General features: G+C 41.9%; 2 protein-coding genes across 2 annotated transcripts; both read left to right on the top strand.

Annotated features, from left to right (window-relative positions):
* The first annotated feature begins 1126 nt into the window (after nucleotides 1-1126).
* rps19bp1 (ribosomal protein S19 binding protein 1) lies at nucleotides 1127-3220 on the top strand. Its single transcript, XM_042103171.1, has 4 exons — nucleotides 1127-1315; nucleotides 1953-2123; nucleotides 2426-2523; nucleotides 2735-3220. Exons 1-4 carry the CDS (start codon nucleotides 1261-1263, stop codon nucleotides 2882-2884), a joined length of 474 nt encoding a protein of 157 aa, XP_041959105.1. The 5' UTR covers nucleotides 1127-1260; the 3' UTR covers nucleotides 2885-3220.
* Nucleotides 3221-3422: 202 nt separating this feature from the next.
* On the top strand, nucleotides 3423-25144 carry LOC121718184 (lysine-specific demethylase 6B-like). Its single transcript, XM_042103088.1, has 12 exons — nucleotides 3423-3705; nucleotides 17673-17831; nucleotides 18602-18679; nucleotides 18939-19121; nucleotides 19339-19452; nucleotides 21052-21132; nucleotides 21227-21307; nucleotides 22077-22250; nucleotides 22585-22734; nucleotides 23502-23544; nucleotides 23689-23746; nucleotides 23922-25144. Exons 1-12 carry the CDS (start codon nucleotides 3691-3693, stop codon nucleotides 24652-24654), a joined length of 1869 nt encoding a protein of 622 aa, XP_041959022.1. The 5' UTR covers nucleotides 3423-3690; the 3' UTR covers nucleotides 24655-25144.
* Nucleotides 25145-25374: the final 230 nt, after the last annotated feature.

The following is a 25374-nucleotide window of genomic DNA, read 5'->3' as shown; positions in this document are numbered from 1 at the left end:
TAATTCCTTATGTCACTGGATTTTGGATTTCCTATTACAGACAACACAAGTGGTCAAAATCAGTAACAAGATCTCTAAGGTCAAGCACATTAACAATGGTGCCCCCCTGGGGTGTGTTTTATCACCTCTTCTATATTCGCTGTACACAAATGACTGCACGTCACACACTGATTCTGTTAAAATGTTTAAATGTGCAGATCGATAAAACAGTGGTGGGACTGGTTTCTGGGGATGATGATGTTGCCTATAGAAATGAGGTCCTCTTACTGATTGAATGGTGTTCCATCCACAACTTAGAGCTAAATGTCTCCAAAACTAAGGCGCTAGTGGTGGACTTCCGCAGACGTGGGAAGGCGTCCCAGCCCTTGTACATCAATGGAGAGGTGGTGGATCATGCGGACAGTTTTAGGTTTTTGGGCACTACAATCCTCTTAAAAAAACAACATTACCAAAAAAGCCCACCAGAGGCTTTTTTTTCCCTTCAACAGTTGAGGAAATTTGGGGTAGCCTGTAAGGGAATGTTGCAGTTCTACCGAGCCACCACATCACTTTTTCTGTTACTGTCTGGTATGGCAACTCTACTGTCCAGTAGAGGTTGCAGCTGGACAGGATAGTCAATACGGCCTCAAAAATCATTGGCTTCAAACTCTCCCCCATTTGTGAGATCTACGAGGTCCATATCCACCGGAAAGGCTTAAAGATCCTTTAAGATGAGACTCACCCTGCCAACTCTCTCTTCACCATCCTCCCATCAGGGAGAAGGCTGAGGGCTATTAAGACAAAAACCTCCCGCTTTATCAACAGCACATACTGCAGAGCCATTAAATCTCTAAACAGCTCTCCATCCCTGAACCAGTACCTCATTAAAAAAGGTTCTCCTAACGAGCATGTATAATTTGCACATCTTTTTACACTGTTTTTACAATACTCTTCTATATGGTTTTATGCTACTCATACTAGTGTGGGATACTGTATATGAATACAGCGGGGAAAAAACGTGTTTTCTTTTACAGTTCATGGAAAAAATAGTCACATTAGGTAGAGGCTGTCATAAAACCTCATAGAAGAGCAAGTGTGGAACCCTATTGGCGCTACTTTGTAGCTTCAGGAACTTTTCACTGAAACACCATGTCAAAACGGAAGTTGGTATCACATGTGTTCACTGATGAATGTAGGCCGATAGCTAACGCGTTTACATCTGATACACATAATTTGGTTTTAATTGTAAAATAGGATTTAAACATTTAAACGTTATACACAATGTCGGCGTCAATGGTACGGAGAGGGCTGGAGCTACTAAGCGAAGATTTAAAAGGTAGGACAAGCAAGTCAGCTTGTTGTGGCTAAGTTAACTTTTTTGGAACTGGTGGAATGTCTGAATGTGTAGCTTTTTAGATTACGAATAAAGCAAATCTTAGACGTTATATTTGGATTTGAAGGCTCATTGATATTGCAGCAGTCATTGATGTAGGTCATATGATGGTAAATGATATGATGATATGTGATGTGTTTATGTTGAGTCAAGAGCAGGGGTTCTGCTGCTCTTTCGTTTGTGTTTCCCTATCCCTCCGCTGCATACCTGACAGAACGTATCAATACTAGTCTTGAATCACACAACTGATTCAGTTCGACAATTGCAAAATTAATCATAACAATTTCAAATGTATTCATTGAAATGCACAGTTGTGCTTGAAGTTCTGAACCTTGTTGTTTCTGAGGGGTCTGTCTTTGGGTGCTGTGGATACAGTTTCCTGTAAACCTGTCACCACAAACGTGCATTAATGGTAGCAACGCTCATAGTATAGGTGCTCATTTTCGCGAACCTTTTGCATTGGCCAGTCTCAGTTGATGTGACTACTCACAGTGGTTGTATCTTCCCAGTTCACTGACTACCCACCATGTTTCAAACATAGAAGGATATTTTTTTATATAATGGTATTCTCTTCTCATAGATGTACACAGCGGGCAAAAACAGAAGAAGCGCAAGGCAGGAGCATCTGCGAGGGACCTGATCAGCTCGAACAGGCAGGGAGTCAGCAAACAGCTCCGTAGGCTGCAGGGGCACCAGGGGGCAGCAAAGAGCAAGGCCACAGTGAAGGACAAGCGTGTCAAGTCTGCCATTGGTATGTCTAATGAGCATGTCATGTATATGATGTATGTGTGTTGTTTTTTTGTGCAGCAACCTTTCCAGAAATTAGTTTTTAACAACAATACAGATAGACTGTAGATTTGGATGGAAACAGAAACCCGGATTGCATACTTTATTCTCTCACGGTCTGCCCTGATGTCTGGGAAGGTTTCAGCATTGTAATTTATGAACAGTGAGCTTTGATGAGGTACACTAAATGTATGCTCATTTGGTTCATGTCTATCAATGAGTGTGGCATACTGCTAATCTGTGTGTGTGTGTTGGTTTTCCTTTCAGATGAGTACAGGAAGAAACAGGCAAAAAGCCATCTTAGCTCCAACCTGCAGTACTTTCTTGGAACTAGCCATTCAACAAAACAGAGTGCAACCCAGAAGGTATAACAAGCATTAAATTAAATTAGATGTCAGCTATGTGGAAACATTTCAGAAAATATAACTCTAATAGATGTTGTAAATTGTAAAAGTGTAGATCAGGTTCAAATATTTAAAATGTATGTTGATGAGAAAAACAACTAAAGTCTGCAGATGTTGGGCTATTGCTGGGGATGGTGGTTGTGAGTGATCAAAAAGTTGCTTTTTTTCCCAGATCGTCAATCAGAATTCTGGTCGACAGTCAAGGTATCGTCCAGATCGGCCAGCTGTCAAACCAAAAGAAGAGAAATCAATCTTCACAGAGGATGAATTCCAGCAATTCCAGAAGGAATACTTTGGCAAAATTGTGGAGGGTGGAAGCTGAGAAGAGACTCCGGAAGCTCATGAACTTCCAATGTGATGCGTGCGTGTCTCAAAGGACTGCTCAGACTTGGGAATTGTGTACTGACTGGAATGGGGCTGTCAAGTCATGGAGCCACACTGCTCAAAGAATAATGGCAATATTTTGAGTAGGTGGCTTTCCTGAAGACAGAAATGTTATCTTCCAGTCACTGATGGATTAAGGACAGCCTGGACAATGTCGTTTCTATGGAAGCTTTTTCAGTGCTCTCATGGCTGACTACTCTTTGCTGTATCTCAAACATGTTTTCACCACATGGCTGTGTATTGTAGTAATGAAATTAAAAATGTCATGACTCCATATTTCCTATTTGTTTATCATTAGTTGATTGGAAGTAAGGAATGTTCAGTGGCTGCTTCATACTGCGTGTTTCAGCTGGGACGGGGTCATACTGTGGGTGTCTACCTGCCAGACTTAGATGAAATAGGTCTCAATTGAAACTCATTCAAAATTCCTGCTTTTGTTATTTCAATTCTTTGTTGTTAACCCAACCAGTAAAGGCTTACGCCTATCTGGTTAGACTGGTTTGAGTGCTGGTTGCATGTTAATGACATGGTGGCCATGTTGTCAGAAAGCTACCCTACTCTGTAAAGAGAATGTATGGTTTGAGTGCTGCAGTTTCAGACTTGGATTTTATTTGATGTTACCCTCACAACTGCTCAGAGTAGTAGCTATAAGGTATGTTGTTGGAATGAGGGAGTGTTGCTGTGGACAACCATTAATTCAATTCAGAAGAAAGACCTGACCCTGCCCAGTGTAAGTGGAGGCACATGAAAATGGCAAATGTAAGTACACATAGTTTTGGTTTCTACTATTAGATCTGACTACAGTGTTAGACTATAGATCACAGTGGTATAATGTCTAATATGTGGCTCAGCAACAAATCAGGATAAGTTAACTCAAAGTGTTAATCCTCCTAAAGAAGACACAGGGCTTAATTTCCCAAACAAGGCAAAGTCATGATCAGTGTTATGGCAGCGTGTGTGTGTTTAATGACGCTTTCTTGTGATAAGATGTAGGACACAGTGAGGAGTAATACCATATCAGATTTTCCGATACTTATGTATGGTGCATTCAGAGCACCTCGGAATGACAAGGACTGCCCCCATGGCTACTTTGTTTTTTTCGACAGCAAGTGTTCATGTGCTTTGCCAACGGAATGTGTGACAAACACAGATGCCACAACAAAGGTTAAAACATACTCACTAATCCTAAACAAACAACTGTATTTGCTTAAAATATAGTGTAAGATGCTCGTGAAAGAAAGATATGCAGCTTTCAAGTGATAAAAAGGGCAAATTCCCAAGTTCACATTAAAACTGTTGGACATGAAAGGCCACATGGACTACAAACGAACTACAACGTGACGACAAAAGTGATGACGAGCCCCTAACTGGGCAACTGTTAGCAAAATCAGAGCCCGTTTACGGAGAGCCTGGCCACTCCGTATTAAGTCCCATTGTACCGAATTTTGGTTGCAGTTCCACCAGATTTCCACTGGGGGCGATCGCCATGAGTGCAGAATGAATGGGAGTCAATGGAGCTAGACGGCTAAATTTGTCTCTTTCACCTGATTGTCGTTGACAAATCTCAGACTTGATTGTAGTTTGTATAACTTCAACATGGGTTATAGGTCAAAAGTTGAATGAACGAGTACTTATGTCCTTTTGATTTCTTACAGGTTGGGTCGTTGTTGCCCATAACACGCTAGCATTGTGCTAATGAGTGACATCATTGACACGTTTGAAAGGCTTTTTAGAACAATTAAGTGACTTTAAAAAATATAATACTCCACCAAGTGTATTTTCTTTGCCTCCCCTTTCGAATACAATATTCAAATTACTTGAAAAAAAAATTATATCCCGAGAAAAGTGGATTTTGAGGGGTACAGCTCCATAGACCTCCATGCATTCTGCACTCGTGGACGAGCGCCCTCATGTGGAACCACAGAAGGAACTGCAACCAGTTCAGAAACCGGAAGTTTTCCGAGAGTGGCAGTTCTCCCCTTATTAGACATTCTCTGGCAAAATATAGCCCCAGTTTCCGACCACTGACTCACATAGATATATTCACCTTATTCCGCGCGCAAACATGGGGGAGCTAGCTTTGCCCACACTGTCTCCGAACTTCCGATTGAGCAGTACATCCATTGCGATACATTGAGATAGCAGAGCTCTATCGAGATGACTGGCATCATATATTATGGGTCATCCTAAAGTTAGGAACGTTTATTTAGGATTTTGGTGACTTAAGACATTTCTGTTATACAGCTTTCCTATCTGAAGTTAGGAAAAAACTTTGGAGCGGCTGTTCTGTAAGTTAGCCTCTCTATCCTCTTCTGCCGTGTTATCCAATGAAGCTAACTAGACGTAGCTAGCCGACCGGAAGTTTAAAGACAACGTGGAATTTAAAAAAATGGGTGGGGCTGAATAAGGTGAATATACTGACTAGATGTCGCCTTCTGCTTCTCAGCATGCGTCAACACCGCCATCTTGGAGCGGGGATCTGAAGCTCTAAACTAATTCTCCCGTATTGTCAGTGTTACCTATAGCGACGTTTGGCCATCCCCAGTGATAGAAAACCTTTTTAGCGATTAGTGATACATTTGGGAACTTCTCACAATGATGGCAAAAAGTTTCGTTGTTGAAACGTCAGAAAATCACCTCTCATGGCTTTTTCATTTGTGAATTAAGCTACATCTCGTTCGCCCAAAGCATTGACCCATGAAGTAACGACTGGCGTATGTAGTAACAGACCATGTTAAAGCACGGAAGTAAATGTTCTACAGATCTACAGCAACTTCTGGTGAGATTACAACTTACATGAGTCAACAAGACGAGAGGTATGTGGCCTCAACCAGAGCCTGTCTACGGCAAGGGGGCAGGCGAATTCCCGGAAGTAGAAGAATCGACGTAGGCTGGAGGGACCACCTCTCTGCTAACTCCCATAGAAGTCCATTCATTCTAGGATTTTTTTGAAATACCATAACTTCATATCACATATATCCTGTGCTGATATTGTAGCTTTTGTGTAATCAACATAAACACTACAAAGGCAAAACAGACTCCACTACCTCGTCCGTAACGTTGGTTACCCGTAAGAAGAATGGTTAGCTTGTTCGGTTGGAGGGAAGCTAGCTTTGACGTAATCTCTCTTTCGCGCCGTAGGGAGATCACCGTATTGTTTGGATAAGAAGCTCAGTCCACCTTACTGTCTATGACGGTAACTCGTAAGCAAAACCTAGCATACACGACCGTATGTTAAGGTAAAGCATTACACAGAGGCAACCGAATTTAAAAAAAAAAAAAAACGGCAGTAATCATTTCAGAGGTTTTCGATGGATTGACCGTAGGTCGGAAAAGTGGAAAGAAAATAGCTTCAAGGCTATAAATTTTTTGTTTTGTTTTAGCATGACTGTTTTTGAAGATGATCATGTATGGTAGCTTCAACATTAACACGACTTGGTGAGGATGATAATAATAATACATAAATAAATGTTTAACTTTGATGACTTTGAAGGCGAAGGAAATGTGAGAAGAATTTCTGTGTATCTATCATATGAGTTACAAGATTCAGTTCTATGGCTATCGTCACAAAGTTAAGTGTGAGGCTGCGCAGTACTGGGGGGACCAACTGAAAAATCGTTCTATTTGACTCAGTGCCCTCCCATTGAAAACGACGGAGTCTGTTCGTCCATTTCTTTTACTGTCTATGGTCTACGGAGAGCCTGTTTACTTCATTGTGTTGCAGTTCACTCATTGTTCCTCTAGGGGCCGCCACTAGCTAGTGCAGAATGAATGGGAGTCTATGGGACTAGACGGGTAAAATGTATCTTTATTATCGTCAAAAGCTTAGTTTTCTCTAGACTCGACCATAAATACATGCCTGTCAGTTTGAACAACCCAAAAAACTAGATAATTGCTGGAGATTTTGACGATTTATGGTGATTTTATTTTCGTTAGATCTTTACCTAGATTGACGCTAATGCATTATTAGAGTGGATCACCGCGGCAAAATGGCGTCTCGATTGACGCATTCTTTCGGGTTTCCCGTTTACCAACAAAACTAGATGCGCGCGCAGCCGTGAGGCAGAAGACGCTTGGTGGCCGTCCACAACGTTATAAACTTAACCTAAATAGTCGGCTGCTGTAAGCTACAATCGGATTTTTTTGTATACCCCTGTTGTCTCAATGATAATAACATCTCATTTCAGACTATATTTCAAAGTTTGACGTTCATTTGGATTATTAATATAACATCGTATTTTGTCATTTTTGGCGAAGACATGCATTCCGTTAGGGATATTGAACATATTTAACATTCTCTAACCATCGTGATTTCGAATTGGTGCAGTTTTCAGCACAAAAACTCATTTTATTCTTTTGCATTGCTCTATGCTGTTCTGTGGTGCTTTCTGCCTCTTGGTTGCGCACGCATGTTTTCGTGACGTTCCATAGAAATCCATGTATATATCTATGTCTGACTCACACATTAAGTGACGTGAATGACGCGGAATGATGTTTTCACTCGGAGAAAGGTTTTTCCGAAGCCCATGAACGCTAGGTAAGTACAATGAAGTGGGCGTGTTAGAATGACATTCACAACTGACACAACGTAGCAAGTTTTTCACTTTCTTATTATGTGTCCTAACTCCCGCACACATTTTAGGCTGATCAATATTTTATATAAATACACCTTGATGAAGCCAATTTCATGGTAAACGAACTTGTAATAGGTGAATCGTTCACCTAGCATAGCTATTCTTTCACACATAGCCTTCGTACATATACTGTCAGTATATATATCTATGGCCTACATATTTGTGGGCGTAAAGGGCGTTTTTGGGAGGTAGGCTAGTCAGGTGTGCCATGCTGTTGGAGGTGCAAACAAACGCTGCATTGCCATTAAGATCACATGGGAGCTGGGTCAAGGGTTATTAAAGTGTTTTCTCGTGTTTAGTTGTAAAATGAAGGCAGTTTTTATAGCCATACATGTGTGACGTGGCAAGGAAATTTGGAGTCGACTATGCCACCTAGGGGGTTACACCCTAGGACCAGTTACACTATATTCCCTATAGTACCCACAAGGCAACACAGATTCGTACACTCTTAGGCCAGAGACAAGAGTTAAGTCAACATAATTTATTGATACATACAACACAGATTCAACAATAAAAGGGACATTCCAGAATTGGACGACATTTTGGCATTTACACTTAAAATGTTAAAATAATGTTGAATATTTAAGAAATATAGGTCATAAACTACTAAATTATATGATTTGTCAAGCTAAGGCATCAACGGTACTTTTTCCACCTCATATGTTTTATTTGCTGTGTAGCCTACATGTAGTTACACAACCCTGTTACAAATACAAAATAGCATGAAAAAAGTAAATTTTTAAAATATTTTTCAGTAAATCCTTTTTCATTCAATAAAGGAAGTCATTTTACACTGAATAGTCATATGATTTCAGGTAAGATTGTTAATATATATTATATATGTTAATTAGACTAACTATCAAAGGCTTAATTATCTTCCATTTGAACAGTGACATACAGTTTTTTTTAATAATTCCAGTATCTATTCTCAAATATGCTCAGATACATTGTGCATATAATCATATAAGCTGTTCTAAGGACTATTGATGTAATTTTTTGTGTGATAGCAAAATTACTTACCATTATTTATCCTTGTTTTAATAAAAATGTTTTTGTAACAGGGTTGCAAATTGAGTCATAACATCATAAATCTGTAGAAATCCATTACAAATTCTGATATTAGGCCTATCTATTGCAAATGATCACATATCTAACCAAAATATGTTTATCTTCAGCTGTAATTGAATCTCAACATGTATTTTAGCACACTATGCTGCAATGACACTGTACTAACAGAAGAAAATCTGTCAATTTATTTAAAATATGTAAATAATGTTTAATTATACAAATAAATTCATTTTTATAATTTAACTCAGCATATTTAATCATAAATATATCATAGTTAACAAAAAATACCCTGATAACTATGATAATAACCATGTTACTTTAATTAGAGTAACAGGGTTGCGAATTAATGCTAATATAGCATCTACCTTATGAAGATAAGCTAGCTGTAAAATTTAGCTATTTTACCAAGGTCAAGGACCAATGTGGTTATACAATATAAAAATTGAAATTATTTAACATTAATCTTAAAACATGAGTAACAGGGTTGCGTGGTTAAGCTTTACGTACTCAATTATCCCAGAAAAGTTTGAAAATATATTAAAATTGGAAGAGGACACTCACCTTTTGTCTACCCATGTTTTTTGAAAATGATTGGATGATGTCATTTCTTGTTTGTAATATGACATAATATTTTAACCCTTTACCAGCCAGGCAAAAATGGTATTGGTAACAGGGTTGCGTGCACATTCGGGGACACAACTTCATGGCACAATAAATAGTATTCAAAATATGTTATAAATCAAAGAAATTCTTTTTTACAGATACAATAGATGCGTATCCACAAAATACTGCAAAAGATCATATATTAAAGACTTATTTTAGCTGTTCAATTTGATTTAAAAGTTGGTCATCAGGAGCCGGGGACAGGATAAAAACCCCATTTTAAGGGGTGTTCGAGAACTAATCAGTATTTTTAATCATGTAAAGGAACCACTTTCCCCCAGCAGATTATTATGTTTTGCTTTATGACAGTTTCACTTGCAGGTTATGTGAACATTTTTGTTATTTTGGACTTGAGTATTTGAAATTCATCAAACTCATAGGCAGTGGGCCGGATATGTTGAATTGCAACATCATGAGGGTAATCATTGTCATGGTCATTATCATTTTCCTGCATGGATTGGAGTGTTGTTGTGCTGCTGTCATACAGTATACTGCTCATATACTGCTCTTTCTCCAGGATGGTTTGTAGTGCTAGGTTTAATCAATTTATCATATCATAGAGACTTTGCTTATTACACATTGTTGAAGACAACTGGATGTGAATATCTTTCTTTTTCCCTTCCTACCCAAAACATCTGGGGGGGGGGGGGTGCCTTTTAATAATGCATAACGTAAGTAATGTGTGATCATGTAAAAGTAGTGCAAAGGGTTGTTAAATTTCATCTGACTGTTCCGGTCTTAACACACTTCTCCCACTTCCTGTGTGTGTGTGTGTGTGTGTGTGTCCAGCCTGGCCCAGCTGAGGATCTCTACATGATCCCAGATGACGAGCCTCTGTACAGCAACCCAAATGAGTTGACCACCTCACAGCAATTTGGTTTGAAAATTCCACCTCACTGCAATTTGGTTTGAAATTGAGGGATCAAAGGCAGATTGACCAACCCTAATATGATCCACACATATCAACAACTAGTATGATCCACACACATCATGATATTTGTACTTGTAAACATAATTTTGGTTGTTGAAATACTCAGTGGTGTGGGTAGAGAACCGCCAAGTACCTCTGAACACTCATCAGAGTCACCGTCAATAGGCCAGTGTACAGGCTGGTGTAGATGACAAAAGACAGGCCCTTGCACAGAGCACTGCTGAAGTTCCATCTGTTTAGGTGTGTGCAAAACGTATCTCCTAAGTTTGACCCACACTGACCTCTCTTCTGTGAACCTCTTCCTCTGGAGGTCAGTTGCCGGGCGAAGCCTGTCCGTCCTCCGCCGCCAAGTAAAATAGCTTTACGCCGTTGGGCCTCTGATGGCACTGGAGCGTCAGCCTATAAGGAAGCAGAGCTCAGGCCTCCTCTAAGGCCTCCTCTCAGGCCAGGAGCATCAGTCTACAAGGAAGCAGAGCTCAGGCCTCCTCTCATGGTACTAACCATATAGATATACCCCCGTTACAATAAAGCTCTCATTTCAGGAGTGTATACATTATCACATGGATTATTTTCTGTAAAAAGGGAAAAGCTTCTTGCCGGATTACAAAAAACCTGTCCAAACTCCCGCCATATTCCCGTCTTAAATGAAATAATGAGAATTTTGTTTATAGTTAAGTGGGATGGATCCAGTATCCAAGAGACAAGAAACAGTGACTCCCCCATCAAGACATGCTTGGACAAGAGGACATAAGCCTAGATATCTCCCTACCCTGTGAGCCAGTGGGTACCCCAACTGAGCCGTGACTCAGCAGCTCAGTGGGCTTCAGTTTCCCGACTGATGGGAGGAGTGGGATGCTCTTAATAGGTTGGAAGGCGGACCAGAGGTGGAACTAGCTAGAGCGATACTTGATCTCTTCCTTCGCCTCTCCTTCTAGATGATCAAAAATAAAGAAGGCCTGATCAACCAACGACAGATGTCTAGCGTGCATGCAAGCCTGCACCTCCTCTATCCACTCTGTGACATCAATGCCCGTCTTCCCATTGAACATGGGACATTTTCGATCGCGAGGAATGACTACTAGGCGCTCCGTGACAGCAGGGGGCATAGGTGCGGGCCCAGGCGTGGGTGCTGGCCCAGGATCAGGAGCAGGCCGTTCTTGACCAAGGCGCTCGTTATCTGCTTTTAGTTGTGCAATTAAGTCTTGCATCTGTTGCATTTCTTCCTCCATGCTAACTAGGAAAACGGTACTATTCTAAACGAAAGATGCCAATTACGCAAAATAGGCTCTATCCGAAGAAGTTCTGTGGCCCCTGAAACTGAGGCTGCTGTTCTGTTGCTGCCACAAATAACAAAGACTCACCGCAGAATTTTAACGTCACCTGGGTGAGAATAGAAACAAAATCACGGCAAACAAAACCACATATCAGCAAAAAGAAAATGAAAGAACTCATGTCTCTGCCTTTAGGGAGTGAAATCCTGCCGACTACGCCAAATGTGACGTGGCAAGGAAATTTGGAGTCGACTCTGCCACCTAGGGGGTTACACCCTAGGACCAGTTACACTATATTCCCTATAGTACCCACAAGGTAACACAGATTCGTACACTCTTAGGCCAGAGACAAGAGTTAAGTCAACATAATTTATTGATACATACAACACAGATTCAACAATAAAAACAATGCATCATGTATAGATACAGGAGACACCTGGGTCAGATGCAATCACTCTGGGTCGTCCCACAAATACACAATCTACAGGATGGTTAATGATGGCAACCACACTGTTACGCCGTAGCTTAACCTGTGACCCGTAATCAAAGGGAGTGGAGCAGGACAGGGGGCTTACCACAGCGAGCAGGACATTCCAAAAGAGGGCAAAGGAGGGACCCAGAAGACACGCACCACACGTGAAGGAAAATGACAGTACACTGCAATCCAGAATAAAGCACCCGTTATACACATCAGAGAAAAGTGAGGGGGGAACTCCACCACCTGAAGGTTGGCCTGCCACCTGTGGGAAACCCACCACACCTGTCCGGAAGAGAGAGAGAAAGAGAAGGACAGAGGCACAGGAGTTGGTAAAAGGCTTGACCATAATTATATGGCAATCATTCATTCACCAATAGCCTATTTATCAAGCTAGGCCAGGGGTCGGCAACCCGCGGCTGTCAACGAAGATTTACGTCATAGCCTTCGACACACTATCAGTATTCTATCAGTAAGGGGATGCCAGGCAGGTGACTGTTGTAAACAAACCGGCGGCTGTGTGATGGGCCATGGATCCCAAAGGGAAAAAGAGAAAAATAACTGAGGAGAACAGAGGATTCAATGTTTCTTGGACCGAATCATTTGCATTCATTGCCAATGCGGAAGGATTGCCTGAATGTTTGCTCTGTAGCGAGAAGTTGTCAAATAACAAAAAGAGCAATGTGGAAAGACATTTTCAGGGAAGGCATGCTACATTTGCAGCCGAGTACCCAGTTGGGAGTGAGAGAAAAAGTGCGATTGCATTACTTCTGGAGAAATTAGAGGAGCGTAAAAATAAATTTAAGAAGTGGATTGCATCTCCAAACTCAACTACTGCTGCAAGTTTTGTTGCAACCCGGGAGATAATAAAACGTGGCAAACCGTTCACAGATGGTGACTACATGAAGGAGTCATTTATCAACATATCAGAACACCTATTTGCAGACTTCAAAAACAAAACCGAGATAATACAAAAAATTAAAGACATGCCTCTCTCCGCTAAGACAGTGAAGGAAAGGGCTATTAAAATGGCAGGCAACATCACCTATCAGCAAATCAAGGACATTAATTCAGCGCCAGCATACTCGATTGCCTGTAATGAGTCCTGTGATGTGGTCGATATTGAACAGACTGCGCTTTTATGCAGGTATGTGAACTCCGATGGGCCGCAAGAAGAAATTATCCAATTAATACCACTGAAAGGCCAAACACGGGGGGAGGACATATGTGAGGTTGTGCTGAAGTGTTTAAATGACAGTGGGATAAACACCAACCACCTGATTTCAGTGGCTACAGATGGGGCACCCAGCATGAGGGGATCAAAAAAGGGGTTTGTGACTTTGCTACAGAAAGCATTGGATCGAAATCTGCTTGCATTCCACTGCATCTTGCATCAAGAGAACACACTGCCAGTTCCTACAAGGGCAGGGACATCCTTCTCCACTTTCAAAAAACTCCTGAAGACCCAGCTCTTTAGAGAACATCTACTCTCATAGCAACACTTACAACAAGTCTTACTGATCCTAGCACTCACCAGCCGTTTTAAACTGACAAGTAACTGTTAAAAACAGCACTCACCAACGCACTTATTCTTACTGTACTCTAATGTTTTTTAAACTGTCGTAAAATTGTGAGAATTGTTCTAAAACTTACTGTTTACCATGTTGTTAGTCGTTTTGGTTAAAAAAGCGTCAGCCAAATGTAATGTAATGTAATGTAATGTAAGAGGCACTGTGTGCACAAACATTCCCATCGGAGTGTATGGCGGTGATGAACCTTGTGATCGAGATGGTGAACAAGATAATTGCAAAAGCATTGAACCACTGTCAGTTCCGTGCATTGCTTGATGAAGTTGACAGCGAATATTCCGATCTCCTGCTACACAATAAAGTTCGATGGCTGTCCAGGGGTGAGGTTTTGCGCCGCTTTGTCGCTTGTTTAGAGCACGTGAAAACATTTCTGAAAAGCAAAGACCTGTACTACCCGCAACTTGAAGATACCAAGCGGCTCGAAAAACTGCACTTTATGGTGGATATGACAAGCCACCTAAACAAGCTGAATGAATGTCTGCAGGGGCGGGGAAACGCTGCACTACAAATGCTGGAAGCTGTTCTATCATTCGAGCGCAAGCTGACTGTCTTTGCCAGAGATGTACAGCGAGGCACGCTCTCCCACTTCCCCTCCCTGAGACAATTCAAAGAAGCCCATCACGATCACACACTCAACGGTGATTATTTGCAAAATGCGATCGTTGATATGCAAACTGCATTTGGGAGCAGATTTTGCGAGTTCCGAAAGGAAAAAATGACACTGTCTTTCCCTCTCACACCCCTGGAGATTGACCCGTCCTTGTTGAGCACATTTCCAGGAGTAAATCAAGCTGACCTTGAAATGGAAATGGCTGATATAGCCGACAAAGATTTATGGGTGTCCAAATTCAAATGTCTGACAGCCGAACTTGAAGACGTCACTCGCCAGAAAGCCCAACTTGCCCAAAGCCACAAATGGAGCGAAACTGAAAGCCTCCCAACACCCGAGAAACTTGTCTATGACACATGGAATGCTCTTCCTGACAGCTATAGGAACATGATGACATATGCATTTGGACTATTATCCATCTTTGGATCAACATACCTGTGCGAGCAGATATTCTCAAACATGAACTACAGCAAATCAAAATATCGCACCCGCCTCACAGATGAGAGCTTGCAGTCCTGCGTCAAGATTAAAGTTACATCTTACATGCCCAATGTTGAGAAGCTGACCAGTGATGTCCGAAAACAGAAGTCACATTAAACGGGTACACAATCCTGTCATAGGCACATTTTTAGTAACAAAGTGGCTGTTTTTATAAAGTGATATCTGATTTTTGTCAGTATATATATTTGGAATGACACTTAGGGATATTATTGTGTTTTGTTGCTCAAGTCCGAGCATAGCTGCGTTGGTTGCGTGTCAAAAGAGAAGAGGATGCTGCTTCGTTTTACTCTTGCACTGACTTGCTTGGCATTTGCACAGACGTCAAACTTGAACTGTATTAATTTGATTTTATATACTTTACCTTTTCAAAAGGCTGATGTTTTATTTTTTTAAATGTAGGCTGTGTTTTATTGCGCTCTGTTGCCCAGATAAGGGGCACGTTCCGTTTTGTTGTTGTTTTTTCAAATCCTCAAAATAAAAACGACATCAAAAATCTGATTTCTTTATTGCATTTCTTTAATTTCATCAAAGCAATGAAACATAATTCATTAATATTGTAATGAAGTTAAACTTGAGGCGGCATCGCACAACAGAGTAGTCACGTGGTGCGTCATTCTCTACAGAATGCACTGCAGGAAAAAGAAACATTTAATCATGAAGGCTCATTATGTATTTGTAGTTAACTTAGCCATTTCAATAGTAGGCTAATATAGGCCTACTATAGATACATACAGCATGTGTTGCCTTCAATATAAGGCTTTTATTTTTTTGCGGCTCCAGACATATTTGTTTTTTTGGTCCAATATGGCTCTTTCAACATTTTGGGTTGCCGACCCCTGAGCTAGGCTAACAAGGCTACTTATCTCAGGCAGGGGGAGGGGAGGCAGTCAGGCTGTCCACCAGGGCCCAGAGGTTAAACCTGACAGTGAAGCTGCCCTGGTCAGAGTAATTTAGGTTACAGTACGCATACACAAAACACACAATCACACACACACAAACCTCAAAGACACCAATAAGCCAACAATTAGAAAAGCATGCGAGTCAAGCATAGGGAGAAACAGTACAGCACTGCATAACCGCATGCATCAAATCAAAGAAAACAACAAACAAAATAAACATGCAGGTTAAACAAAACACAAGACAACGCATGGGGCTACGCAGTGGTGTACTGCCCTCTCTATAGCTCTACCCGCATACCTACGTCTGGTTATTGTTTTCTTTGATTTGGCGGCTATACGGTGTGTTGTCCCGTCCTTTTGCTTGAGTTGCATGTTTATTCTGTGTTGTTTTCTTTGATTTGGCGCCTATCGCCGGCTATACCGTCGTGTGTTAAGCTACAAATAGTCCCCAACAAAACTAGGCACGCCGTTCAATCCCGACTGTATGGAACGTCATCCACAAATCCACAGCACAACAGAACAGCAGCCTTTCCAAGGCTTGGAGGCACTTGGTTGTAATCCACTTCCCACACGACAAGTGGCGATGAATCCCCTCTCTGGGACTGCAGGTCATGAAGTGAGCTAGGAGAGGCTTGGCTACGGCTCCAGCTGATTCCCACCGAGCACCCAGCGTCAGAGCTCGCTACAACAGCCTTGCAGGGGAATATGAACCACTCAAGCTGACTTAGTTGAAACACACTTGTCGGAGAAGTGGCTACACAAGCCAACTTGCCACCACACGCCACAGTAACGACGGCACCCCGGAAGCAAAACAAAGACAGGAGAAAGTACCTCCCGGTGATATCCGCTAAGCTAAATATCCAAATAAGAGTCCGCCCTGCAATTAGGGTGATGGTAGCGCCACCAATCGCGCACAGAGGAAATGGCACAGAAACGATTGTGGAGGTGTAAACCAATCTGCCACACATGCGTGTTCACTTCTGGCTCCTTGGCCATCAATTTGGTTACGATAACAGGCTATTGTCTTTAGAACACTAAACATATCGGAGGTGTCAAATGTTGAGTTAGCCTACTCCAGTCTAGATTTTTTGCCATTTTTTTTTCCTATGATGTATTGCTATTGTCTATCCAAAGTAAAATGCACTTTTTGAAGTTAACTGATGGTTAAATAATCAAAAATCCGATTGTTTGCACCTCCAAATGGGCGGTGACGTAGCCTACTGTAGGCTAGGTCTGTGACGCAGGGGAGTCCCTACCGCGAAAACCAGCCATGCAACTTTCAAGAGCGGCTCCCTGCCAAAACTCTCGAGCATCATAAAACATTACCTTGTAGATATAGCTCTTTGGAGATGGTTTAACAACAGGCAAAAACTTTCACCTCTACAACAAAAGCATTTATATTATGTACATTGGGGATAAATCGCGAGAAGTTTGCTATTTACAATAGAGCAACATATAAATACATCATGACTAGAGGGAGCTCTAAACTCGCCAAAAATACCTAAAATCATTTATGGTGTAGTTTGCTCTCCAAATTTCATTTCTGTATTTTGGAAGCATATTTCCATCCAGCATACAGTGCAACCGGAAAGTATTCAGACCCTTTCAAGTTTTCCACATTTTGTTATGTTTCAGGCTCATCTTAAAATGGATTCAGTTCATTTTTTCTCCCGTCAATCTACACACAATACTCCACAAAAAATCAGGTGTTTGGAGTGTTTTGTAAATTTATAAAAAATAAAAGTCTGAAAGATTCCATTTACATTCAGACCCTTTGTTATGACACTTGCAATTAAGCTCTGGTACATCCTACTTCTATCAATGGTCCTTGAGATGCTTCTACAACTTGATTAGTCCACCTGTGCCTAAATAAATTCATTGGCCATTATTAGGAGAGGTAGACATCTCTTTATATACGGTCTCACAGTTGATCTTGTATGTTAGAGTGAAAACCAAGCCACAAGGTCAAGATAATTGTCCATAGACCTGCGAGACAGGGTTGTGTGAAGACAAAGATCTGGGGAAGGATAGCCACTATATTTACCACCTTAAACCGATTAAGCCCTCTCTCTCTCTCTCTCTCAGAAGCTTCAAGGCAAAGGTAGAGTGAAACCCAATCATCCCCCTCCTCCGCCACCCGTACCCAGTCCCCAGAGCCTCACCCGAGAGCAGGTAGAGAGGGCGGACCAGACACAGCCAGATGAGAAGCTCTACAAAAACACTGAGAACCCAGAGGAAGCGCAGGTGATCTTTTGTGGTGTTCTTAAACTTTACTGCAGGGGTGTCAAACTCATAGGCAGTGGGCCGGATATGTTGAATTGCAACATCATGAGGGCAATCATTGTCATGGTCATTATCATTTTCCTGCATGGATTGGAGTGTTGTTGTGCTGCTGTCATATACTGCTCATATACTGCTCTTTCTCCAGGATGGTTTGTAGTGCTAGGTTTAATCAATTTATCATATCATAGAGACTTTGCTTATTACACATTGTTGAAGACAACTGGATGTGAATATCTTTCTTTTTCCCTTCCTACCCAAAACATCTGGGGGGGGTATGAAACCGGCTGGCGGGCCTGATCTGGCCCCTGGGCCGTATGTTTGACACCCCTGCTTTACTGTGTTCATGGGCTCATGGATGCCACTTTTGGGGATAACTGAATTCACCTTTGGCACCCTGGTGGGTAAAATCTCTGGCTCTACCTGCACGTGTTTGGAGGCGCTTAGGTGAGCTAATCTGAGCTATTCCACTTCAGCTCAGAAGGCAAAGTTATGTCAGTTAAATTAATATGAATAAACTGTTCAAACCACCTCACAATTTAGTAATCGTTCCAAAGATGACGTCTGATAATGAAGACATGCCTTTTAATAATGCATAACGTAAGTAATGTGTGATCATGTAAAAGTAGTGCAAAGGGTTGTTAAATTTCATCTGACTGTTCCGGTCTTAACACACTTCTTCCTGTGTGTGTGTGTGTGTGTGTGTGTGTGTGTGTGTGTGTGTGTGTGTCCAGCCTGGCCCAGCTGAGGATCTCTACATGATCCCAGATGACGAGCCTCTGTACAGCAACCCAAATGAGTTGACCCCCCCTGTAAGACCACCTCACAGCAATTTGGTTTGAAAATTCCACCTCACTGCAATTTGGTTTGAAATTGAGGGATCAAAGGCAGATTGACCAACACTAGTATGATCCACACATATCAACAACTAGTATGATCCACACATATCATGATATTTGTACTTGTAAACATAATTTTGGTTGTTGAAATACTCTGTCTAGGTGTGTGCGAAATGTATCTCCTAAGTTTGACCCACACTGACCTCTCTTCTGTGAACCTCTTCCTCTGGAGGTCAGTCGCCGGCCGAAGCCTGTCCGTCCTCCGCCGCCAAGTAAAATAGCTTTACGCCGTTGGGCCTCTGAGGGCACTGGAGCGTCAGCCTACAAGGAAGCAGAGCTCAGGCCTCCTCTAAGGCCTCCTCTCAGGCCTGGAGCATCAGTCTACAAGGAAGCAGAGCTCAGGCCTCCTCTCATGGTACTAACCATATACAGTAGATATACCCCCGTTACAATAAAGCTCTCATTTGAGGAGTGTATACATTATCACATGGATTATTTTCTGTAAAAAGGGAAAAGCTTCTTGCCGGATTACAAAACATCTGTCCAAACTCTCGCCATATTTTGAAGGTCTTAAATGAAATAATGAGAATTTTGTTTATAGTAAAGTGTGCAGATCTGTTCCATCTCCCCAGAGGCAGACGGAGACGGAAACAGACTCAGAACAGCTCCGGCCTGATGGCCCGTTAGAGACCACACAGCCTGATGGCCCGTTAGAGACCACACAGCCTGCGCAGAGTGATCCCCAGGTGACAGAGCGCTCTGTTTTACACACCCAGTGTACTGATGACCAATACAACCTGTTTATGTTTATGATTATGATGTGTTTATGGTATTTAGCAGATGCTTTCTTCCAAAGCGACTTACATTGACATCAATACATTAACATAGAAATTAACAGTTTACAGTCAAATCAAATGGCCTAAAAAAATAACTAAGTAGAATTTAACAGAATAATAACAATAACCGTAAACATACACTGTGACTATGTACTGTAGGGAAAATAATTAGTTAGAAATAAGGTGAACAGATATGTTTTGGATGCTCTTTGAAGATCCCAAAGCTATAGTGACCTAAGTCATGTGGTACCAAACCATGTGCTTCAGTACCCAGACGGCCACACCCCACCCTACAGTTATTTATTCACTTGATTAAAGTTATTTATTTACTTAATTGGGTTTACTACCCTCAGCTTCACCTTTCATTGTTCAGTAATCAGTACTGAAAGAGACCATAATGGAAAATCTAAACTCATGATCTGCATGCTAAAGGGCATTACTTCAGTCATGAAGAAAAAGAAAAAGTCAGAGGACAAAGACACACACACACACACACACTGACTTTCTCTCTCTCTCTAGAACACACACACACACACACACGCATTTGCCGACACATAGTGAAACCTGGAATTATTGCGCTGTGGCACTCAACCAAAGCTTATCTGGGATCTTGCAACTCGGGCCATAAATCGTCAGAACTGCAAAGTAGTCCAGTCTAGCCTAGAAAGCAGCCGTGGGCAGAGGTTTGCCCAGTGCACTAAGCCACTGATGACAACAGTCTCAGCAGGGGAGCGTGGGAAAGAACATGATAATGCACCTTACATCTTAAAACCTCTGGTATGGCTTTATTTTGTTCTTCATTTACGACATGTGAGAAAGGACCCACCTGTGCTACCCAGTCTAGTGTGCCACCTTTGCCACCCAGTCTAGTGTGCCAGCTGTGCCACCCAGTCTAGTGTGGAACTTGGTGGTAGTGGAAAAGCTAGTTTTCCTCTTTTGCTCTCGCATCTGGTGTTTAATGTGAAACAGTGCTGATTAGTAACGTGTATAAGAATATTTCATGTAACTGCCTGTTTTAAAGATTTGGCTTACAAATATCCATAACTCTATCATGAAAACCCGATAGATTTTAGAATAGAATTTACCCAATTTAGAACTAACAACATGAAAACAATTCATAGAAAATCATTTAATTTCGAATTTCATTAAGTGTTGAATAAATGTTTGGGATTTTTGTATTGTGTTTGTATGCGTACCAGGCGAGGCGATTGTGTCAAGGGAAAAATGGCGCTATTTTGAACTTTGATCTCTGACTACTTGTGTTTGTTTGCTCAATCACTCAAACTGTGAGTGAAGATGGGACAAATTGATAACCACCTTTACAATGAACTTAACCAAACAAACCAAAAAACAAAAGACGGATAGTATTAGTTGTATTAACATACTATTAATAATAATGCTATTAATGATAATATTAATATATATTATAAAATAATACGATTGACTTTGTGATCTGTTTCCTTATTCTGTAGCTTATTTTGTTTATTCTTTAATAAAATCTGACCCTAGGTTGTAAGCCCTGCCCTGCCTCCAGAAGAGCGTCACAGCAGTAAGGTGCTCACCAGACAGGGCTCTATGGAGGACTTAAAGGTGTGGCTTTCCCTATTTTCCTATTTTTTGTTTGTTAATAATGTAGTTCCATTTTAAAACGATTGCCTCTGTGTGTTTGTCTTGATATGTCCAGGAAGAAGCACAAGTGGATCCTTTGTATATTGATGTCATGGAAGAGCCTCTTTATATTGATCCAGATGAGCTCAACCTCCCGGTAAGATATGGTATTGCAAGTAGTTGCCATAGTGATGCCTTGTCTATATGAACCGCATCATCAATAATATGATATAATGGGCCCTATTTACCAACCTGGTGCATGGCGGAAAGCGGGATAGCATCCCAGTGCAATGTTTATTCTTATCTTGCACGTCTCTTTTTTTGAGCAATGTGCCAAGGGGTGTGGCATTTAACGACCTAAGGAGGGGTCTAGCGCGTTTGCTATCGTACACTACCTAAAACGCATTACGCCACTGACCAAGAGAAACCTGGTCAGAAGTCCATGGCAAGTTGTTTATATGTTATTTTAAGAGCGCATTATCAACAGTGATATGGGCAGGTGCACAACGCACCCTGCTTCTCTCATCCACGGACGTGCATCAGTGCACATCCATGCAAAACATTACAAATTACACGATGACAATGGGAAACATAATTAGAATAAACATATTATGAAATACATGTCACAATGAGCACATGTGACAAAAAGCAACTCTGCAGGATAAACGTTTTTTATTCAGTCATTCAAACATTCTTGGGGTAAGGGTTGCTTTTTCCAGGCTATGTAGGCATTGGGCTTTCGAGGTGTGCCTAACAATGGCCCTTAGCTGTTCCATAATCAATGTAACCTATGGTCTCTTGGGCTTATTGCTTATTATAATATGGAATACCGGCACATTATACAGTATGTAGAATATATAGCATTGCATATGCCAGTTCTCCAAGTTACACCACTTTATAACCTACACTCCCTCCCACCCCACTAGATCAAAGGCAAACCCAAGCCCTTCCGTCCCCCACCGCCAAGCAGTGCTTCTGTACGCTACTCTCCTTCCCCTGGCCACTCCCCTTCCAATGGCTCCTCCCCTTCACATGGCCCCTCCTCTTCCCGTGGCTCCTCCTCTCCCCTTGGCTCCTCCCCTGCCCCTGACTGGTACAAGGTAGGCAAGCCTCGTCTCCTCCGGTCCACCAAGTGTGGCATGGTATCAACACTGAAACTGATGATACACAACGCAACAATGTTGCTGGGCAACCACAATTGGGAGATGACATTTTGCCAACTGATGATTAAAGTAATCCAGAATACAAAAAAAATAATGGGATATTCCCAATATCAATGGGAATGTACCCAAACACAAACTAAGGAACATTTGCCCAGCAGCATTCCTAGAAACCTTGCCTTATGTAGCATCATCAGCCTGCGAAGACCCTGTCTGAGTCTCATCCTGGTCCTAAGTCCTCGTCTCTTACAGTACTTCTTCTCTCTGACCACAGGCCAGAGTGTTGCAGAGAGGCCAGAGTGGCCCTGGTGACCGCCACACACCGAAAGTCCCCAGTCCGAAACTCAGCTTGTACCCACAGCTGTCTCTCCCAAGCCAACTGCCCACAGCGAGGAGCCCTCAGCAGTCCCTCCATAACTCAAAGGTAAAGTTACAGCAACAGTCCCTCCACAACTCAAAGGTAAAGTTACAGCAACAGTCCTTCCACAATACAACTTAAAGGTAGCGTTACAGCAACAGTCCCTTCACAACTCAAAGGTAACGTTACTGCAACAGTCCCTCCACAACTCAAAGGTAACGTACAGCAATAGTCCCTCCACAACTCAAAGGTTACGTTACTGCAACAGTCCCTCCACAACTCAAAGGTAACGTTACAGCAACAGTCCCTCTACAACTCAAAGGTAACGTTACAGCAACAGTCCCTCCACAACTCAAAGGTAACATACAGCACAGCAGCTCTCTGGCTCCACCTGTCTGGGGGCAGCAGGTGCTCAGAGCCTCCAAAGACTCCACTTAGAAATCGGGCTGTAATGGTTGAGAAAACCCATCTGCATTGTGACTAAATAAATTTAGATTTAAATTTGAGTTAAGAGATGACATTACATTGAATAAGAGATGTTAAGAGATGACATTACATTGAATAGGTATGTTCTTAATTATTTTCAGGATATCTTAAATAACCTATCTGGTTTGATTTTGCTGAGATGTTTCCATTCTAACTCTGTTGCATGTTTATTAATAAATTCATCGAGTTTCAAGCGATCATAAGAATGCATTACATTGATTATGTATGAATTGTGTATAAATTATTTGTCTATGGTCTTAATTATTTTCAGGGCATCTTAAATAGCCCTTGTGGTTTGATGTTTCCATTTTAATTCTGCTGCATGTCTGTGTATGTTTCTTTCTCAGAAAGAGCTGGACATGCTCATGGAATGGTGGTGCACTGCCAAATGTAAGTTAATAATGGTTCCTTAAGAGTGGTTCCTTAAGAGTAGTTCCTTTGGTGGAATGCCTATTAGTGTGGTTCCTTGGTGAATTGTCTATTAGTGTGGTTAATTAGCAAAACCTCAATGCTGTGTTAATTTGTGTCTTTCAGGCTGGGAGAACATGTATAGATCTGACATAGACCACCAAGTGCAAGAGCAAAACAAACAGTATGTTCACAATTAATTTTTTAATTGCTACTGTTTTAAAGTGGCTATGTATAGAGTTCTGTCAGTGTTCTTTGTTTGTGAATGTAAATTTTTCCACCGAAAATAAATACATGTACCTCTGTAAATAACTAAGAAATAAAGCTCACTGGTTCATTCTTATGTGTCCGTGATTTAGGACCCTTTTCTCGGAAGCTCAGCGGGTTCGATTGGCTCTCAATCTCTTTGAGTGCCTCTTGTTCCACCGTGGTCAGATCTTCAACAGCCACATCACGCAGCTCTACGGCCTGGCCGACAAACTGGACGAGACCAAAAAGAAGGCCAAGGTGGCGGGCATCGCGGGGGGCAGCGTGGCCGCAGCCACAGGCATCGTCCTGGCCCCCTTCACCCTGGGCCTGTCTCTGACCGCCACGGCCATCGGCGTAGGGGTGGCAGTTAGCGGAGCCAAGGGCGGCTCGTCCACCATCACCGACAAGTGGTACAGCAGCCAGGAGCGTAAGAAGGTGGAGGAGATTCTGCAGGAGCACAAAGTCCAGATGGAGGACGTGGAGGGCTGCCTGCAGTTCATCAACGCCGGCACCGAGCGCCTGCGCAAGTTCGAGCCCGCCACCGTGCAGGACGTGGACGAGGAGGTCGTGAAGATGACGAGGGTGGCGCAGATCTTGGGCAAAAGCCTGGGCGAAACGCAGCCAGCAGCCTCACCCACTAAAGCACTGCAGGGCTTTGCGGCAAGCATGGACATTTACTTCCAAGAGCAGGAGAAGCTGAAGAAGAAGGGCTCGGAGACCAAGCTGGCCAGGAAGGTGCGTGAGCTGGCCAAGCAGATGAAGAGCGGGCTGGACGAGCTGATGCTGGTGAGGAACAGGATACGCGCCGCCGTGGAGCAGGCGGAGACGCAAGAGCAACGATGAAAGGACTAACATGAAGCTCCTTCTAAACAAGGGCCTTTTTCTACACTGTATAGTCATTTCCTGAGTATTACTGTAGCTGCAATGTGTATAAACCGCTGGACAGTGTTTTATACGAATTAAAAACAAAAATGACATCATGAATTAACCGCAATTGTGTATTGACCACAGTGCCCAATATCCCAATGAATCAGAACCAGGTTAGTGCTTTAATCCTGAAAAAGACTGAAAAAGAGAAATGCATTCCCTTGTATAGCCCACCTCTGTGTATTATTAACCTCATAACTCAATTATGCTAAATCAATGTGTAAACCTTGTTTAATAGGTGGGAAATTACGGTATGTTTGTTGGCATTTACCATTTACTTTACCATTTACTAGGTTTGGTTCTGATGTCTACCAGCTCAAGATGTACAGTAAGCCCACACCTGCTATAGTTACAGATCATTTTAAATAATAATACAAAAATAAAAAATAAGAATATTAGAATGGCACGCTGGATGACTTGTCAGTTTTGTGATGAAACATGGTAAATGGAGATATACTGTTATTCATTCATATCCATTTGGAGCTTTTTGATAGTAATGGTTTTCATTTGATCTTCATATTCACAGTTTTAAAGCAACACCAAAGAGTTTTTTGTACCTTAAAATAATGTTTCCAAAATTGTTTCCGTGGTTCATCAACTCTTAACAGGGTGAACGGTATTTCTGAATTCGCTTCG

The sequence above is a fragment of the Alosa sapidissima genome, chromosome 9, assembly GCF_018492685.1.
Source record: "Alosa sapidissima isolate fAloSap1 chromosome 9, fAloSap1.pri, whole genome shotgun sequence".
NCBI classification, from domain to species: Eukaryota; Metazoa; Chordata; class Actinopteri; order Clupeiformes; family Clupeidae; genus Alosa; species Alosa sapidissima.
This window is presented reverse-complemented; position numbering and strand designations above follow the sequence as displayed.

What these genes read in the sequence shown, in the direction of transcription:
- rps19bp1 (XM_042103171.1), top strand. Translation starts at nt 1,261, where the DNA reads ATGTCGGCGTCAATGGTACGGAGAGGGCTGGAGCTACTAAGCGAAGAT. An exon ending in ACTAAGCGAAGATTTAAAAG is followed by an intron (nt 1,316 to 1,952) that starts GTAGGACAAGCA and finishes CTCTTCTCATAG; the next exon opens with ATGTACACAGCGGGCAAAAA. An exon ending in AACAGAGTGCAACCCAGAAG is followed by an intron (nt 2,524 to 2,734) that starts GTATAACAAGCA and finishes TTTTTTTCCCAG; the next exon opens with ATCGTCAATCAGAATTCTGG.
- LOC121718184 (XM_042103088.1), top strand. An exon ending in AGAACCCAGAGGAAGCGCAG is followed by an intron (nt 17,832 to 18,601) that starts GTGATCTTTTGT and finishes GTGTGTGTCCAG; the next exon opens with CCTGGCCCAGCTGAGGATCT. An exon ending in ATGGTGGTGCACTGCCAAAT is followed by an intron (nt 23,545 to 23,688) that starts GTAAGTTAATAA and finishes TGTGTCTTTCAG; the next exon opens with GCTGGGAGAACATGTATAGA.